The following is a 21,220-nucleotide window of genomic DNA, read 5'->3' on the forward strand; positions in this document are numbered from 1 at the left end:
GCTGTATACAGGTATAGCTCTATTGTGTATGCATGGATACATCTTACACTTTCGGATGTAATCATTTGGATTGGGGGAAGGGGGTGTTAGATAGTTAGTAAAGCTTTTCTCGAGACCTCGCGGTCATTAGGTCAAGTGAAAAAAAAAAGTTTAGCTGTTAGCCCAATGTGTTTACTGGCCTGTGAAATGTGGTCCTCTCCCCTGCCCGATAAATGTCTGATACCCATTAGCGCTGGGTCACCTCGATTACTTTTGTTTTCGATGGACCGCGGACCCAAGATTGGTGTTGAATACTGTAAATACACTTATTTTTGCTCAGCCGTACAACGAATTTAATTTGCAACAAATTTAATTTGACAATTATGGGAATTTAATTTGCAACGAATTTAATTTGAAAATTATGGGAACTTTGGGAACCTGATATGGAGTGTGTGTGTGTGTTTCCTAGGTTATATAGAAAGGGACAGGGCTGGCATTACAAAATGCGTGGCCCAATTAAATGGATGATTGCATGGCCCCTCTTCTATTTTTTTTTACAATAACAACTTTTTGTAATAATTAGATAAGATAATTTGTATTGGTCCAATCAAATGGAAATTCAGTTTGACTACAATTTACCACATCAGCGTAACTAATGTAACAATAACATAACAATATAGATGCAGCCTAAATACGAGCAACATTCACACACGAAACACTGTATCAACATGTATTATACAACACGACTTGGCCTAAATTGTGCCGATGTGCCTAAACTCAAAACTCATTATACAACATGCATAGGAAGCAACTCCTACAGCTTTAAAAACCTGTGACCAGAGCCATGACTGATAGTCATAAGTTAAATGTAAATTGCGGGACTCCAGTCAGGTGATTGGCACAATTTGGAGCAATCGGTAAAATCGGCCTAAGGCCGGCCCTGTAAAAAGGGAGTAACCGATTTATTGGCCGCCAGAGCGTAAAGACGTGTAGGGAGATAGATTCTGTTCAAAATACCATTTTATATTATTACTAAAGTCTACTACATGTATTTCCTATCAAGTTAATTTTGTCTATATTGTAAAAGTTTATTTGGTTTTGTTCACAAAGCAGTTATTACAAGTTTTATATGTTAAAATATAATACGCCTACAGCGGTTTAGTAGTCTACCAGCAGCTTGGTGCTACACATCAACGACCGTCAACACCAGAACCACTGAGAAGCTTTAACAGCATTATAATTTAACATGTATAGATTATAAAACTGGGCGGTCTGGACCATGATGCCAAAGTTATGATCCGTTTACACTTGAGTTGATGGGCCACTGAGTTTATCAGAAATCAAAACTCACTGTTACACCCATCGTAACACACTCACTCGCCAACACACAACACATCCACGCCCTCTCCGCGAGGTTGATTTATTTCCGTTCGGCTCAAGATTAATCGCGGGAAAACGTGTTCTGTGTCAAGCGAAAAGAAGGGAGGGAAGACAGTGGATGGAATAGCCTTTTTCCCCCCTCCTGCTCTATACCGCCAACTGGTTGTAAATAAAACAGACTTATACTGACTAGTTCGTGGAAAAATGTGTATTTCTAACTGGAGGGATGTACTGTAAACCAATCTAATACATTTAGGCATTTTAGGTAGTACTAGACTAGAGTCAATATCTAGTTTTATATATATTATCGGTATCAGTAATTATTAGAATTTATCTTCTTTTTTGAAGTAACGTCTGTATTATATAAGATAAGAAGATATAAGATTAGATCTAGGTTCTTGTCTAGACTAGCTGACTACTAGATCTAGTAAGAGTAGTAAGTAGACTGATGAGTCTAGCTAGATCTATTGAGGCTATTGAAAGACTATTCTATAAATCTATAACTTTAACTATAGTGTCTATAGTTTATACTGGTAATAGATCTAGTAGTCAATATAGAATCTAGAATAGATTGTTGTAGACTCTTACCGACTCTAGATATACTCATCTTAATCTAGCTAACAATATCAATACTTGTGTAATACTAGATCTAGATAGATGTACAGTATTTGTACTGTATTAAATAAAGCGTACCACTGAAGTAGTGAAGTACTTTTCTTCAAGTAGAGTCTAGATAAAAAATCAAGAATCTATATTAACTATTTAGATCTAGGTCTAGTCATTCAAGACGTCTTAAGTCTAGATTATTTATAATTACTAGACAGTAGACTATTTAGTGTTTAGATCTAGGTCCATGACTATTATTATTATTATTAAAGTATAGATTCTAGATCTAGATTAGCTATTAATTAGACTCTGTTATCTAGATCTAGAAGAGTCAAAAGAAAAAATGCAAACACTTCGTAGCCGAAGGGTAGAGTGGGTCGAGTCAGAGAGGTAGCTCTACAAACCGTCATAGTATTACATATATCTTAATTTTATTAAGAATCTATTATATAGATTTACTAGCCTACTAGAATGACTAGATCTAGATTCTAGATTACCTTGCACCCGGCTTGCTGATCCAGTAGGGTTTAATATAGATCTATATATCTTTATTATATTATCCTTGAGGACATTTTTCTTATAATTAGTGAATTAAACATACTGTGACATACAGCACTATAACTAGATTCTAGATGTATAGCAAACATATATGTATATAATTCAAGTTCATACCAGTCTCACTCAGAGTCAAAAATTACAAGAGAAATGTTTATATTGATATATCAGATAGTTGGATTACATTTAATGATTGGATTGCCTGGGAGACAAAGGCATTCTAGTGTCATGCATTTTCTTTGTGTGTAGACAATATATTGAAAATTGCTAAATCGCCCCTCTCTCTATATATATTTCTGTACAGTTTTTCACCCTTGCAGCAGTAAATTTTATTTTTCAGTCTCTTTTTATACATGAACAGGTCTAGATCTTGTTGATCTAGAATCTAGACTTGAATGTGTGTGTATGTATTATAATGTAATATAATTATCTATATATATATATATAAGTTGTCAGGTCAGTATAGTTGGTATGATAATGATTAATGGTAGATCTATCTAGATCATAAGATCTATTATCATGACTCCCTACTAAATTTAGAGTCCAGTTCAACTTTTTGACTTCACATCTAGATCTAGTATGAGCTAGATATCTCTAGATGTAGTCCAAATTTTTAGTTTTAGCCATCTTTATAAGTTAACAGGTTATTAGATTCTAGATAACTGAAAACTGCTAGACGGAGCATCTGAACCCTCCAACATAATAACGAAGGAAGACCTTAAATTTATAAGTTACGCTATAGATCAGCGGTTCTCAACCTTTTAGGATCTGCGACCCTTTTTACAATCCCCACTCTGCTGTGAGCCCCCCCCCCCCACACACACAATTCATTTTTTCGATGGTCTTAAGTGACCCCTGGCAAATCTTCAATTGACCCCCCAAACGGGTCGCGACCCACAGGTTGAGAACCCCTGCTATAGATGAAGATTTAATAAGTATATTACTTTTAGATCTTATCTATATCTTGTAGATCTTTTCTGTATTTTAAATTTACATTTAGCATGTACAGCAGCTGGAGGCACCATAGTTGAGTTGTTAAGCACTTGGCTTCTGAACCTGAGGTCCTGGGGTTCAAATTTCAGGGTGGAATGATATTTTGAATTTAGGAAATTTTTAGGGTGCCCCTGAGTCTACCTGTCTATTGGGTACCTGACATTAGTTGTGGAAAAGTAAAGGCGGTTGGCCATTGTGCTGGCCACATGACACCCTCATAGCCTTGTTAACCATGAGGCCACAGTAGCAGATGACTTTTACATCATCTGCCCTGTAGATCTCAAGGGGAACTTTTAATTGCTTTATACAGTAGCCAGGGTACCATTGATATGTAAACATAACATTAAATGCATGTATCACCATAACCATGGTATAGTCGACATAGAGGATAGGATATTATAAATCTTTAATGTCTATATCTTATCAAATACAGACGTTATATAAAAAAAAATAGGATTACGTCACACGTGTCTATATGCATAGCAAAGAAATGTAAAAAAAGAATAAACTCTAGATAGAAGAGAAATCTCCGTGTGTTTATTTTAAATGACATGTAAGGACAGAAATCGAAGTTTATGTTTGTCTGAAATATCCTTGCCTTTATGAAAATCTTTATCATACTTTATGTAGTAAGTAGGTCTATATAAATCTTCTATAATTATGGTGTTGGAACAGCATGTTGTTCATAACAAACGAATATTCACATTTGACTAGAGTAACACCATTAGTAAAATCACTAAATTTAGAAAGCCTTCAGGACAGGAGACTCAAAAGTAAAGTAGCAATTATACTTAAAACACTGAACCATAATCTTAAAATACAAAAACAAAATTTAATAAAATACTCTGAAAGACACAAAGATAAAGGCACATTCCTCGTCCCATATGCTAGGAAAAATTTGTACAAATACTCCTTCTTCCCTAGTGCTATTAGAGCATGGAATGGGTTGCCTGAGCTGGCCAGGAAAACCAGTGACTTGGCAGAATTTAAGTCATTGGTTAATATGCATGACTGAATGCATGACGCGTAGGGCGTAATCATCTTCTTTTTTGAAGTAACGTCTGTATTATATAAGATAAGATGGAGAATTTTTAACACTGCAAAAAATGTCGTGAAATATTTTTAGAAAGTTCCATCTAGGCGTTGTTTTGTAAAGTAGTTAAAAGAAGTAGAGGCTATTTTTTCAACCCTAACCTATGTAACATATAATTTAATTTTTAGATATAGTATATATAAGTCTATGATCTAGAATAATCTAGATCTAGTAAATGAACATCAAAATAAGAGTACTCTCGTCTCATAATTATTATTTTGCAATTTTTAGACACATAATCTTCTTTATCAAAAGACTGAATGCAACACTAAATTGTGATTTTTTTTGGTGTATTTTTTTGATAATCATTTACTAGCTCTAGATCTAAAAAAATATAATTATATGTTACATAGGTTAGGGTTGAAAAAAAAACAACTTGACTTCTTTGAACTACTTGACAAAACAACGCCTTGATCCAACTTTCTAAAACATTTTCACGATCGATCAGTGGCGGATAAGAATTTATTTCCGGTTTCCAGTCTAGTAGTAGATATAGATCTATAAGTCTATGGTTAAGACTTAACCCCAAAAAATGTGTGAACTTTGCTTCACTTCAAGTGAATACGATCTAATCTAAAAATAGAAGGGTGGCCCCCCCTTTTTGTGATGACGCAATTTCTTTGGGCTGCATGTAAACACACAGCACGTGCTTTTGACATCTCCCTATCTTGTGCTTACTAAAGATGAACATGGTCGAGTCATGTAGACCAAATCATTTGTTCTTTTATACAGTGTAGGAGTGTTTTTTGTTTTTTTTTAAGTTACATTTTTAAACTACTAAAGTTAGAAATCAACATACATGGTCCACCGTTGTAATTTTGCCCTAAATCTATGATTCGTACCAGCCAAAAAGCGAACAAGAAAAACATTTAAAAATACACTTTTTTTAAATGACACCCTCCCCCATTATATAACACAAAATAAAACAAATTTGGTTCAGACCTGTTATCGAACGCGTTATCTTATAAAATACAGACCCTACACCTTAAACGAAGACACCGTCAGGTGCTTAAAAGTAAGCATTTAACAACTGAGCCACCGTGACTTCGTACTTTAGCGATTATTTATTGATATTATCAATATATGGACATCTAGATGTAATACTAGACCAGAGGGGTGGTGAAGGGTGGCAAGGGGGCACGATGCCCCGGGCGCCATTTGTAAATATTTCAATTAGTTAATACATACTATGGATATTTATATTATGTTATTATTAAATACATTTTAATTATAAGCCTATATTTCTATGTGATGTTAATGGAAAATGGGAGGGGGCACCATAAAGTACCTTGCCCCCGGGCGCACTACGCCTCTGTACTAAACCTAGACTTCTGATTTAGATCTTAGTCCTTAAGGGACTGCAGGCACGACATGGCCTAAATTGTGCCGATGTGCCTCAAATCAAAAATCAATCAAATCTGATTTAGATCTCTTAAGATCAAGTCTAAATCTACTTCTAGAATCTAGATGTAATCTACATTAGATTTACGTAAAAAAAATATTAGTAAAGCTTCGATCTTGTTTCTATAAAATTGACGCAACTCTAAAATGACGAGATTGACACATGACATACGTAGGACTTGATTATCTTCTTTTTTGAAGTCACGTCTGGAATATATAAGATAAGAGAATAAGTTCGGTTCACAAAGTCTGGCTACGCCATGTTTGGTTGTTGTTTCTAAGTCTAGTCAAGCCAAATTTATGTATTTTTTTACATTGAAAAGTTGTAACGGCCAAACTGAGTTCGTAATTCTTTTCTCAGCGATATACACATCAACTGTTAAATTTAAAGGAAAATCGTTAGAGCTGTTTTTGAGATCAGCTGTCCAGGCTCCTGCTGGGTCCAGGTTCCATGTAGGAATGACTTGAATAGATGTATTTGTAAAAAAAAAAAAGTTAAACACTATAAATATCCCATGTTTTCTGCAAGGAACTTGCTTAATTTACGACCTAAAATGTCTTTATTGTTTTACTTTTGCATTGACTTTTTCTCGTGTGCCTAGTATTTGTTCAACAAAATAAAATAAAATCAACTTCACCCGAGTCTGGTGTGACTAGCCCGACCATGGCATTATGTTTATTTATAGTGTCACTCGTCACGTGACTTGCATAGTCTTAAACCCCCCTTTTTTCCCCCCCTTTCAATTGAGCAATGATTTTTAGGTGCATTTTAAACTGAATAGCGTGTAGTCTATGACCATGTCGTAGCACTGAAAACACACCTATTTATTTATTGTTGTCGTTTTTTTTTTTGGGGGGGGGGAATAATTCAAGATTTCATTCAGGACAAATAACCTCAAGTACTGCTCACTACGGCTTACTCCCGGACGTGTAAGGTACGTGCAATCATTCCCTGTCGTCCTGCCCCGACATTATGGGCTAAGACGTAATAGTCTCCAGGAAACGTATAAGAGCAAACAAAAAAATGCGTAGCCCTACAAGCATAGGCGAATAACGTAATTATGCAAGACCCTGTATATTTAACTTAATACATGACAGTGGCGTAGCACGGGATTTTGGGGCCCCTGCATTTTGACATTCGACATCATGAGATAATGTTCTTAATAAATATATGTCTTAATGTTGTGGAACGCATGCAACATGGTCACTAATTTACATAACAACATGAATAGCAAGATAACATGACATTTGGCGTATTATATTTAATTAAAAACAATTTGGAACACTCGTTAGGACCCCCCCCCCCAGCCACCCTAGCTACGCCACTGATACATGTCTTTAGTTTAGGCTACACCCCTGACAACCTTAGACGTAAGCGTTTTTTTTTTTAATTGTCAAAGCCAATAATACTTATTTTAAAGACTCCTCAAACGCCACACGCCAATAGGTCTGTGTACTTATATTTAATATTGCATACGTCAAACATTTTCTACCTTGCATCATATAAAAAAAAAAGGTTACGTTAAAACGGCAAATATATTTTGTAGTTTGAAGATATGGCTGATTCATATTAATTTTACAATAATAAAAAAAAAAAGACTAATTTTAACAAGTTAAATTAAATACAGGGTTGTTTATTCCTCCTGTGTATGTTTTATTCCAGACTTATATTTCTAGATACGCAAACAAAATAAATCGACCACGTGGGGGGAAATCCTTTTGTGCGTTTTATTTAGATAAGCGAATCCACCCCCCCCCCCCACACCACCATCAACCCAGCTTTCTTTTTCCACGAAATACAAAGAACGAAGCAACTCACGGCTTGAACCACTCCCTACTGGCAGTGGCCACACCGCACATGTATAGATGATTCATTCATTTAGAATATAAATAATAAACAAAACAAAACAACAACATTAATTAATTTAGTATATGGTCTCTATATCTACGTAGCATTATCAATATTTATCTAGGTACCGGTATCAAATCTCATTCATTATATTGAATGTCTAGGTATCTGTGATACCAAAACAAATATTCCGATTTTTTTCGTATTAATTAACGAGTTAGATCTAGAATTTACGTATTCAATAATAATAAAGAGTCCCGATATAAATCTGGTGCTTAAAAAAACAAGTTTTAGCCTTTTTATTTAGCTTCTGTTCATGTTCTTAGTAGCCCTAGCCTTGGTAAATCGTTACCATTTCGTTTCGTATACATATTCCGCTGAAGAAATTCTATTTTTATCGACGCTGAGGCTTTCGTCTCGTGACGTGACCGAACTACGGCATTCCAGCTTCGACTACCAGCGAGAGAGGTTGGGTTAGCTTGAAGCTTTTGCAAAATGGTGCATTATTGATCTTAGGTCTGCTCAATTTGTCAGACATATTGTGAAATAAACTTATTTTGCCACTATATTAACCGTTTGTGTAAGTAATGTTTACATCTTGGTGATATTTTGTGTCTTTTTTTAGTGCTTTACTGTACCGAACCTTGCGGTTAGCAGCGTGCATCGCCTCGATAGGAAGTGGCGGTAAAAAAAAAAAAAAAAAAAGTAGGTCACATGATTGTCGGTAGGCTAGGTCATCCCAAGGCTTGTGGGACCTTCCTCCTACTAGGCCGTGGCATAACAAAGGTTAGGCTTAAGTTTGCTGTTGAAATGTTCGCACATGTGAAAACTTCACTGTGTGTACAACAGACAGTTGTTAGAATCTATAATATAGAGAAGGTCTACTCTAATTTATGTGTGTGGATTACTTATACTGAGTTGTGCTGGCCGTAGATCTACACATAATCATATTGATATTTGTACCTCCCTCACGAGGCATTCAAGGTCTTTCACCTTATCTGAACTTGGCATGCTTATACTTATACATTAGCCTTATAGTCGTCACTTGTAGTTATACTATTAGTCTTATATAGTTAATTGTATTGAAATATTATTATTATATCCACTCAATTTTTTTAAATACTATTTTATTATTTATATGCTTATACTTATACATTAGCCTTATAGTCGTCACTTGTAGTTATACTATTAGTCTTATATAGTTAATTGTATTGAAATATTATTATATCCACTCAATTTTTTTAAATACTATTTTATTATTTATAGACTGGGTTACCCAGTCAAATAAAAAAAAATGTCATAGATCTACACTACATATTATTTTAAATTATTGTACACATAGAGACTAGCAGCTAGCATATCATATATTTGATATATTATAAATAATTTTATTAGACTAGTAACACTATTTTAGATTAGGTCCTGGTAGAATATATATTGATTTACTTATAATACTTCTTAATTACTTAATAGAGTAAAGATCATTATTACAGTATTGTATAGAATAGATTGATAGATCTATAAAAAAATAATCTATATTATACTATAATAATATAATACAATAATAAATTATAGATACATGTCCATGTGCTTGATAGAGTCAGCCTAAGACATTATAATTATATAATATATTTATATACAATTTAGATATTATAATGTATTTAAAGTTAATATTCAAGTAAATCTAGCTAGCTAGACACATGATCTAGATTCTAGAGGCCAATATTTTATTTACTCAGTAAAGAAAATTGCTAATCTTTCAAAGTTCTTGGTCTATGAATTAGTCTTCAATTTAATTTACTATTAATAAAATTTGAATGTTTATCAAAGCCCTATTAGGGCCTATTTGAATGATCTAGAATCTAAATAGATGCCACAAATTATTCTAGAATAATATTAAAATTAATTAGACTAATCTAGGACTAGGTATATCATATATGTCTTTCACATGTTAGTTTTTTTATCATTTTTAAAATTTATTTTATTGTTAAGCATCTTTGATCATTGATTGTCTATACTGCTATGCTGGGCCTGTTGTTAGCATACATGTCCTTAATCAATTTGACTTAATCCCAGAAATTAACTTTGCCATCACCTGCTGGTATGGTAATACTTCACTGGCACAAAGACTTAGACTAAATAGACTAATTAAAAAGGCATCGTATATTACTTGAACACAGCTACCATCCGTTGAAGAGCTTTTTCATGAAAGATGTCTTTCCAAAACACTCACGATTCTTAAAGACAACCTGCACCCATTAAACCACTGTTACGTAAGATCTGAAGGAAGTGGTCGTCTCTTTTCCATTAGGACTAAAACAGAATGATTTTAAAACTCCTTTATCCCACTTTTGGTCATAGTGTTACAAGATCATCTGTCGTCATCGAGAAGTACTTAGAAGTCTAATTCACAAAGCGCTGGTTGTGAGTGTGTATGTGTTTCATGTGTGAATGTTGTTCATATTTTTCATCTATATTGTACTGTTATTGTACAGTAGTGTCGCAGAGGTTGTCAATTGTAGTCAAACTGAATTTCCATTTGATTGGATCAATAAAAATGTCTTAAATTTCATCAATCATCACTTTCAGTCATCAAGATTTCTTTAGAAAAATCTATTTAAATCTGATTAATTTTTGAATAACAGTATTTAAAGAAATGTCACTTTATAGATTTACTCTTATTATTTTTTTTATATTTTACATTTACACAGACATATCAGGTTTATTTCTTTAGACATGCAAAAACAAATTTAATCAGATTGTTGCAATTTAAAACCCTGAATTAAAACCAGTAGTTTCTTTTTTGTATCTAAATCTTTGGTGTTTTTTTGTTTTTTTTTATATTCTACAAGACTAAATATTTTGTCTTTTTTTTTTTATATTTTAAATTGTCTTTTTCATAGCCATGTGTTAAGTTTATGCATGTTAATTAGAATTAAAACAGTTTAACTAAAAGATTTTCTTTAACTAATTATTAAATTTTTTTTTTTGTACAGTTAAAGATTGTCCAGAAGTAACCACCAGGAAATACTGATGAATCACCAAATTTATGTCGTAGATGACTTATGGATTTCAACCCCCTGGACATCCTAGCTGCAGCTGCTCTTGGTGTGAAGGATGCCCAGCCAGAGGTGAACGCCAGTCGACCTGAACCTGATAAAAGTGATGAAAGTAATGATGATTATGTTGATACCTCTACAGAAATGGGCAAGACAACACGCACTGGTTTAAAAGAAACTGATATTGATAGTAGACATTCAGAACAAACAATGGCACCACAAAAAATTGACTGGAGCCCAGAAACTTTCTTGTCCTCACATTTGGACGGCTTGTCTGAGAAGTTCTCACTGGATGAACTAGTGAGTGACTTGAAGAAGAAAAGTTTGGAATTTGAACTGCACAAAATTGTTGAACAGTCTATTCTTAAAAGTGATGCTTTTAAAGATTTATCATCAAATGTAACGAGTCATGAGGATCAAAATGTCAAAACTGTTTCCGAACATAATGCCATCAACAAGGAGACAAATTTAAATGTGACGAACAATGTGCAGACATTAGTCACTGAGCCTAAAGAAGAAACTGCCAACAGCCAGAGTGACATTGACTCCACAGATAGTAAATCTCCTGAAATAGTTGACACTTGCTCAGAAATGACACACACAGAGCTAATAGCATTAGACCATTCTTATGCTTTGATACCTGGGAAGGCACATTTCCCGTCGTTTGGTGAAGATGATGACATTGACGTCTGCTCTGATCACAGTCCTCTAACAGAGGAGACTGAACAGAGATCTAGAAATTTGTCCGTAGACTTTAACTATCTCAAGTCTGGGATTAAAGAGGGAGTTTCTGCCAGCACTTTGGATTTCTACCAAATGTCTGCATCTATGAGATCAAAATTACCATCCACCTCGTCCTCATCATCTTCACCAATAGCAGATGTATCCAAGTCTCCGTCATACAATGACGGTGCAAGTCCTGCACCTGGGGCAGTGTCCCCTGCTCATAAGTATGGCAAGTTTAAAATTGGAACTTTGGGATCGTTCAGTTCTGGAAATTTGGAACTGGAAAAATACCTCAAAAATAAAGATATGATCAACAGTAGGAAACTAAAACTAGGCATCCCAATGGATATGGGTTTGACATCACCTGCTGCCTCACCCAGTTCACACCCGTTACCCCCTTCACCTTGTTTGGATTGGGACAGATCTGAAGCCAGCTCTGAAACACAGGAAGACAGCTCTGATGCCAGAACACCACTTCGCCTGTCTCCAGATATTACTGCTGAGAAAGAGTGGTCGCATCCAATGTACCATGATCATGATTACTGTACTAAGACTGAACCTCGCGACACTCAGGCTTTGGGTAGCCTTCTCTCTGGGAAAAGGAAATATACCAAGCGCAAAAATAAATACGACGGCATGAGTCATGAGAAGTTCATGAAAGCTAAGTATTTAAAAAAGGAACTTCTTAAACAAGACAGTTTTATTAAAACACCATCTGAACAGGAGTTATTAGCGGTTGACTCTGCTTCATTGAAATCCAATCCAGTAGGTCGACCAAGAAAAAGGCCTATTGAAAAGATGGTTGAGGAGGAAATAGATCCTGCTACTGGCAGTAAATTAAAAATTACTGGTAAATTTCAAGACCAGTATGTTTACTACATGTCTAAAACGTCTAGGGCAACTACTAGAAGACGACAGGCTCCTTTGTTCCCCCCTTCCGCTGACAGAATTATTGTCCCTGCTCCAAAACCTGGTGACATTGTTGTTCCTCATCTTACTGATGCTGATATTGAAACTGTTAGAGTCAAGGGGCGTGGTGCCCTTAATCTGCCAGATAGGCCTCACAGTTCAAGCAATCGCTCGACAGACTTGATATCTGATGTTGACAGTCATATTGTCAGCACCATTCTCAGCATGGAGAGTGACAACTTAGCCTCCCCGACCACGGCACATGCTCCAGACATCCATCCCTCAGAACTGAACCTGAACCAGCCTGCTTTAACAGAGAGCCTAAGACTAGTCAGTGGTGACTCCAGTATTACATCAGAACATGTCTTGAACTACTTACTCAGTGTAGTCAAAGATGAAAGCTTACTGAATGCTGCTTCTCATTTTGTTGATGGGACAGGTGGCAGCATGTTTCCCTCTCTCACAGACACTATGTATTCCAAGTCTGACCACAATGATGTTCTAAGTGGAACTGATTTATTGGACATGGGGAAAACATTGCAAGGTCAATTTTGTCATTCTAATTTGAGTCACAAAGAACTCAGTGAAGGCTTTGGTCATTCTGAACTGGGTAAAGATCACTTGGATGAGTGCGTAGGGTTACCAGATGATCTGACTTCTTTTATGTCCAACTCACAAGGCACATCATCGTCATCGAACACAACCCAGGATGGGGACTGTCACGGATCACTTAAGAGCATGTTTGGCCCAGATCTTAGCTCTCTGGATTCCCCACACATGTCCTCTTCTGTTCCTCGTTTGACATCCATTGAGAAGACATTGGATTACCTCGGTGTCAGGGATGATGACATAAAACTACACAGTGTCTATGCAGATACTGACAGTGAGCCATTAACTCCACTGTCTTGTACATCTGATGACACTCCTTGGATTGTTACTGTAACTCTGTACTTTAATGATGTACCTGCCATTATGATAAACAACCAACCTTACATCCGTCTTGTAGATATTCACAAACAGATTCTCCCTGCCAAAGATACTGGCATTCTGAAAAAGCGGTGCCAACTTCTAAAAATCCCTGTCCTCAACTGCACAGAAATGCAGCGCTATTTCCTGGTACAGTATGGCAGGGCCTACAACTCTAAAAGTACTCTAGTTGTCTCGAAAGAGCAGGCTACTCATTTGGTCACCTACTACGCTACTCCACAACCTAGAGTTGGCAGAAGTGAAGACTCGCACCAGCGCCAGGCTAGCAGTAGTGGGGGATCAGAATGTGGTACCAGGTCTCCAGTAGCAAGCCTGTCAACCGGGATATTCAAAAAGCGTAGCAACAAAAGTTCTAAAAAAGCTGCAGCAGCACCTACAGGGTGGGTTCTTTACAGTTTTTATTGTGCTAGATCATAGGCTTTTAAGTTGGTAGTCTTATTTTTTTGATGTATAAAGTCCTATTTATGTCTGTGTGTTGTCAGACTAGTTTTTTGTGTGTGTGTGTGGCATATGCTGTCAACCTGTTCCACACTTGTTAGGCAAGTCATGGCTTTGATGCTTTAAAAAAGTATTTTAACTACTTGAAGGCCTTTAACAAGTTTTACAGGAACCAAACATAAGCTAATTCATGAATCTCCAATACCAGTAGAAAAAATTAACTTCAATTTCTTACATACAACATACATTAAGAGTTATGTCTGCGTTTTAGGCAATATTGGAAAACTTTGAGAATGTGTGAAATGTAAAGCATTTGAGATAATACAAACATGACCAGTCAAACTTTGCTTAATTTGACTCTTAGAGCTTTTTTTTCTAAATCACATTCTTTAAAAAAATCTCTTAGCATAATTTTTAAAAAATCTTTAAATACACAGTGAAACTAATGTTAATAATACATTACATAATCAATAATTGGAAATAACTCAATAATGAGGTTCACTCTATTGAAAGTATTAGAAACTTAGAAGTGTATTCTGTATTTGTATTGTTAAAGGCAACTTGTGTAATAATGAGTTAAACAAACTTAGTAATGCTACTCAGTTAAAGCTGCATAAAAGTGTTCTGTAGATTTGTTTGTTTTGACTAATTCATAGTAACACAGTTGCCAAGTGACTGCCAAGTTTCTGTAGGTCTCTATGCCTGGAGTTTATCCATGAATTGAAGCAACTGTGGTTGGTCATGATGCTGGCCGCTTAATATTGTCAACACATTTGACACAGCAACTACATTGTATTCAATTTGACTTGCTTGGATTAACATTTTTAAGTGTCTTCTGTCTGAAACTGTAGTCCTTGCAACAGTTATGTTGAGAGGCTAGAGTTTGTTCTGTTTGTTAGGCTATATGTTGAGAGGCTAGAGTTTGTTCCGTTTGTTAGGCCAATAAATATTCTTTGAAATCTTTCCTCAGTATTGGGGATTTGATACATTCTTTGAAAAGACAACCTGAAATATCATTGTTATAGTTGAGTTTCTAATAGTAAGATTAGTTGGATTGAAACACTAATGACTATTTACTGACAGTCTTAAAATGATATCAACGTAGAGAATCATTCTGGCCTTTTACATGGAATTTATTACTAGTTCTTTATGGAGTTGTGCGTGGTTTGTTTTTATGTAGATATATTGAAATAGAAAAATTTCATCCAAAGATATGTAGTCTTTTGCCAACCTACTTGCTAGGGTTCCATAATAAATCGTTCAGACAAATTTAAATGGACCTTCACCTTTTTACTTTGGCACACATGTAGTCTTGTTCATCCCACCCCTCTCTCTATGTGCTTATCAATATTTATGTGGTCCAATTTCATCATGCCTTTATGATCAATCCTCTTGATGGCCTTTGTCTACCAATACTGCTACACTTATTTGTAATCTAGCCATTCAGTTGGATATTCAAGGCAGAAATTATGCCTCTGGAAGTAGTAAAACTTTATCATAACCTGTAAAAAGTTTAATCTAACATTGCCAATATCTCTAGAGACTAGTATTGTACTGTAAACTTTTTTCAAAAATGGTTTAGTACAAATATAGTTTTGTGATGTAAATGTGATTGACAAGATTGCTGCCAAATGAACAACAGGCATAAAAACAAATGACATTGTTGCTAGAGATCACATGGTCTAAACGTGGGAATTTTACTTAATAATTAAGGGTCCATTTAAATCATTCAGATAGCTTGTAAGATGGCAATTAAAAAAAATAATTTTTTTTAAAGTTTACTTTTTATTACATACCGGTACTTTTCTTGTGCTTTCGAGGAGCATTAACAAAAAAAACTCTGATTAAACTTAATCTTGTGTCGAGCTATCCAAATTTTTATGTAAATAATAGAAACGAAAGTTATAATGTACTGGTATCGCTCCCCTCTACAAGTTCATCATTACGAGAGAGTGCTAGCATGATACTATCCATGTGCACAATTTGTTATTGATCCAATTGTCAGTGAGACACTTTGTGAAGATGTTAATATCACTGTAGGAAAATGTGTGTGCATAATTTACAATCTAGACTTGAATCTTTGATAAATGTAGGTTAAACTCTGTGGTAATGGTTTTAATGTTTTTTTTTCCTTATCTTCAGCTCAGGGGATGTGTCTCTAAAAGCTGGCAGTAAAGAAACAGAAGTGAAGCACAGTAAGAGAACAAGGCACAAGAAAGTCAACTACTTGGAAATGTTGAAAGGAGAGGAAAAAGATAAAAGTACAACTGCTTCAATCCTTGAAACCATAGAGTCTGTCCTGAACTCTGGACCTGACACACACTCTAAAACTCAGTTTCTAAACCGCAAAGGGGAAACAGTGTCTAAAAAGAACAGTGCTAAGAAAACAAAAGTGACCCTTAAAGGGAAGAAAAAACACTTCAAATGGAATTCTAAGGAAACCCAGAAAATGAAAGATGGAAAAAGTGGAAGTGAGAAACTATTAGAAAAGCAACTTGAACAGTTATCAGATATTGATTCTGACGACACAGATGCTGCACAGCACAAAAAATTTAAGCCATTGAAGCTCAAAGTAAATAGCTTGATCAATTTGGCTGGGCAGCGCAAGAGTAACTCCCCAAACAAAAAGGGCTTGTTCTCACGAAGCAACTCTATGGTTTCATCTACTGACAGACCTTCAAGAGTTTTGGCAGTGGCTCATCAAGCAGCCGTGTCTGGTACAACTGGTGAATCTCACCTGCCATCCCAACCTGCAGACATTCACTTAGATTTATTCACAAAGTCTAACTCTGCTTGTGTACGCTGTGAGACATGCAGCCAGTTTCTCTCAGTACCTCATTTTATGCGCCACCACCATGTCCCTATGGACAGTGAGTGGCTTGCAACAGAGGCAGCGCATAGAATCTTAGTTCCCAGGAATAAAGAGAACATTTCAGAGCAAGAAAAACAGCTCTGGGAAGAGTTTCATAAACTGCAAGAATCTATCGGTGGATTTGGTGAAGCAGACGACGAAACCGACACTGACGATGGGGACTATGACGACTGTGTTGATGGCCCAAGTCATTTTGAGCTAACATCTGTTCACTCGGGTAAACAAAAGAGAGTCTGTAGGCTGGAATCCTCCTCTGAAGAGGACTCAGTGGATATGGACTTGCCAGGCTCTCCAGAGATACAAGAAAGTGCTGAGAAAAACTCCAGTCCTGTGGCTAGTAGAGCTGGCTTGAGACAAGCTCAGGAAAGTAACACTTCACATTTAAGGACCAGTTCACGTCCAAGAAAGTGTAAACAACTGTTTTCTATAGAAAACTATTACACTCCAAAAAGATGGAGTGCAGAGGAAGAATCTCAAAGCCGTTCGGATAATTCAGCTTCTGGAAATGGTGTTTCATTACAATCTCGTTCACGGATTTCATCTTAATCTGTTGATTTTCAATGCATTATTATTTTTACATTTGTATACATTGTTTGTTCAGGGACCAATGTCATCGTTTAGCAGTTGGGTACTATAGGATCGTATTGACATACAAATGTACATTTTGATGTATATCTTGGTTTTAGAGTTGCATGCTTATTTGTTTTCTCTCTGCCTTTGGTCTGGTCATTTATCCAAGATTAAAGCAAAATATTTATAAAAAAAAACATACTAGATCCTATTACAAACACGCACATAGTGTAGTGTTGCTAGTGTCTTTCTAATAATTTAGTCTCTAAATTAACTCATGAAATCTTGCACAGCAATTAACAAAGTTCATTAACATTGAACTCCAAAGTTTCATGAATTCTGTTTTTTTAAATTGTAGGCTTGTGTATCCTATTATAGCTTAGTCTAGCAGTCATCTAACCAAATAGCACATTTTGTAGCTTGATGTGCAGCTGTTGTTTTGTGACCTGGTTTTAATGAGTAGTAGACATTGGCTCATGCCATTTGCAGAAATCTCAAATAATATGAAGGTGTGGTCCCTCAAAGCAAAAGTCTTTGAAGTCCTAAAAAATGTGATTAGTGTCTCTCCTGAAGGACATGGTCTTGTGTTGCCCCCCCCCCCCTTTTTTGACTACATGTACATATAGAATTGTATATAATGCTGAGACATTTGTTGTATTGATGGCCTCTACATGTGTTTTACCCCCCACAGCTATCTTGTCTAATGACTCCACACCCCCCACCCCTCCCCTTTTTCTCCTATATGTCAGAAAAGAGAAGCTGAGTTAAACTATCTGTGATATTGAAATTTTGTTTTCTACATTGTGTGTGTGTGTTGTGTATAGTACCATTAGTTTAGTGATGGCCTCTCTTGTGAACTGTGTGTAGATTGTTATGTAACCAAACTAGACTTTGTTGAATGATGCTGGCATTATAAAGTATGTGCCCTGATACACATAAACTAGAGTGTAGGATTTAGTTTCATTGTGTTTTCATTGTATTGCTTTAGCATTAGTCTACTACTACATGATCCATTCTTAGGATAATTTAGTGTGAAACAGTCAACAGTATTATACAGGTAAATAAAAGTTGTAATACTGATATAGATTTCAATTTAGGCTGAAATATTTTTCTAGAGGTCACATGATGTGCCATACTGATGACATTAACAACAGTAGAGTGGATTTCAATTATGTAATATGGTTTTTTAAATCATATCTAGATATCAATGGCAGACATTTCTCTCTTGCCCTTTTCCCCCCATGGTTTCTAGTTAGACTTGTCTAATCAAAGAAATGACTTTCTGTGTTTGCAGTCTTGGTGTACATGGTAGGGAGGGGGAGGACGTGGCTAAATTGTGTGTACATGTGGGTCATGTGTGTGTACTAGTGAACAGAGAGATGGCTTGATCTAACCTTCGTCTTCTTGTCTATATTTAGTCACACCATGTTATGTACGGCAGTCACGTGGTATATTCTTATTTCTAGACAGTTGTGTTGCTGTAGAGTAATGTCCATTTCATGAAGTGAACAAACAAAAAAAAATAAAAAACAATTTTATTTGGTTTCCATCTTGACAAGTTTCTTCAATGATTGGTGTCATAATGCTGAGTCAGGAAGTAAGATTGTATGATGTGTGACATAAACCACTTGGCCACCAAATGGGGTTTGAGTTTGAATCCTTATGTAGACTTGGAATTTATATTCGAGCTCTTTTGTTTTTCTGGGCACCTGAAGGCAGCAAAACTTAGTCACAGATGCCCCTACCTATCATGACATGTTCCTAAAAGATTGAACTAGAGGGCACAGAAGATGTGATATACAAAGGGCAACATTACAACTTGAAATCAAAGTCTTCATAAAACACAGATGTCTGTGCCAGTAACTTGTGTGTTCTTATTTCTATTGCCATGTCTTTCTACACAGGGCTTGTGTATAGCTTCCATTTAGGGGGGGGGGGGGCACTTGTTATTTTTATGGCTTTCAGACATTTCAGGATGGTCACACTGAGCGTCTGCTTGTCTATGCTCCAGTAAATGTGGGCAGGTGTTGTTGGTAGTGTTGATGTAGTTGTAGGACTCTACAGGACAGTTTACATGTCCACGTGATATTAACGAGGCTACATGGCCACACCTGTCTGTTTCTATAGACTTTCTGTGAACTGAATGAATGGTTAAACTGATGCACGAGCCAAGACCGATTGTTATCACTCGGTACCTTAGCCTGTAAACCAGAGACAGGGATGATACTATCAGTATTGGGTTAAGTACGAGTGGTGTGTTTAGTAGGTAGACAAGGACACACTTTTAAGTGAACTGGTTCTCGATGTCCTCGCGGTGGTCCAAACTCCGACCCTGCCGAGTCCCATCCCCACCCCCTCCTGCGTCATAATAGGGAAACTAGAAAAGTTGGTAACGGCAGACGACTATTTCTCAAGAAACGATTACTCTGACGTAGAGACTTTGTTAGGCTTGAAGGGTCCACTAAAGATGTGTTCTGGAGAAATCGTTGAGAATCACTGGTGGGAATAAATGAAGTTAAGGGGCGGTAACTCGTGTACGTGTAGAGTCTTAAAAAATTGCAATTACACGTCGACCGGAAGTTAGTGCAACAGAATTAGTCACCATAGGTCAACACATTGTTTCTACATGATAGCAGTTGAAACAAGCTCGTACATTTTGTGGGGGAAAAGGAAATCTACTATCACTCTCAGTCGGGTATGCTGTTATATCTCTTGAAGGTCACGCCTGGGTCGAGTGGATTAGGCCATTAATTATTTCAATGTGTTACACTCATTAGTGTTGCCCGTGTTCTAAACTTACACACCGACGTATCTAGCTTTGTTCTTCCTGAGAAATTATCTCAAGACCTAGCATACTCGACTATTGATTTGATAAAAAGTACCCGGTATCGATACACAAGCGATTCAAACCGTTTCCTGTGTATCTGTTAAGAGACCGATTCAAGCACAGCGACGCACGGGTTACACACGGCACAGATTGCAGCACAAGTTACATACGTAGCGGTGGTGGTGTTTTATATATATATTATATATATATATAAATAATTCAAGTATGGTACCGGTACCAGTAATGTTAGTTTATGGCTAACACTTAGATAAATAAGTCTTTAAGCGTATTTACAGGTCGTGGTGGATGAGAGGTCAACTGCTTGGTTTCTGAATCGAGGGGTCTCGATGAAGACGGGTTTTGAATTACGGGACATTTAGGGCAGCGCCCACCCAACTCTAATGGGGTACGTGGCAATAGTAAAGGCGTTTGGTCGTGGGCGATAGAACATGGCATTCACATCATCTCCCCCTATAGATTGCAAGGTCTGAGTGTATTTAGCAGACCAGTCGTGGGTCGGCCGTATACCAGTATTTCATCTTTTGTTCATAGTTGAATACTTTGCCCCTCCCCCCCCCCTCTTTTTTTTTGGGGCACACAACTTGAATAGGGCTATAAACGAGTAGCTAGGCCTGCAGATCAATGTAAACATTTGTGTATGTCTTCCCTCCTTCCTCTTCCACATTATAACTCCTCCTCTGATATGGATTACGAAAAAGTAAAACAAACAAATGTTCTAACTACAAACAGGCAGGGCCGGTCTTGGGTAATTTGAGGCCCTAAAGGCGAAGTGTATATGTTGGCCCCCCAAATGAAATAAAAGAATAAGCAACAGCGAAATAATACAATTTCGCACTGGACCTCATTCACCAATAGTAAACAAACAACATTTTGCCACGTGGTTCTCTATCTCTTCTATACAAATTACGGTCTAATTTTAATACACAGTGGCTGTCACGTGACAGTTTTTGTCGTT

The 21,220-nt window shown here is 36.4% G+C and overlaps 1 protein-coding gene across 3 annotated transcripts; it reads left to right on the forward strand.

Annotated features, from left to right (window-relative positions):
- Positions 1-1,477: 1,477 nt before the first annotated feature.
- On the forward strand, positions 1,478-18,966 carry LOC106051069 (uncharacterized). Of its 3 annotated transcripts, none has more exons than XM_013206208.2 (3): positions 1,478-1,624; positions 10,853-13,917; positions 16,118-18,966. In XM_013206208.2, the coding sequence occupies exons 2-3, from the start codon at positions 10,922-10,924 to the stop codon at positions 17,391-17,393; spliced, it is 4,272 nt and encodes a 1,423-aa protein (XP_013061662.1). In that variant the 5' UTR covers positions 1,478-1,624; positions 10,853-10,921; the 3' UTR covers positions 17,394-18,966. The 3 variants fall into 3 exon arrangements, with proteins under 3 accessions (XP_013061662.1, XP_013061654.1, XP_055899538.1); XM_013206200.2 differs by lacking the exon at positions 1,478-1,624 and adding an exon at positions 8,284-8,436; XM_056043563.1 differs by lacking the exon at positions 1,478-1,624 and adding an exon at positions 8,623-8,642.
- The last annotated feature ends 2,254 nt before the right edge of the window (positions 18,967-21,220 follow it).

This window comes from Biomphalaria glabrata, chromosome 1 (assembly GCF_947242115.1).
Source record: "Biomphalaria glabrata chromosome 1, xgBioGlab47.1, whole genome shotgun sequence".
NCBI lineage: Eukaryota > Metazoa > Mollusca > Gastropoda > Planorbidae > Biomphalaria > Biomphalaria glabrata.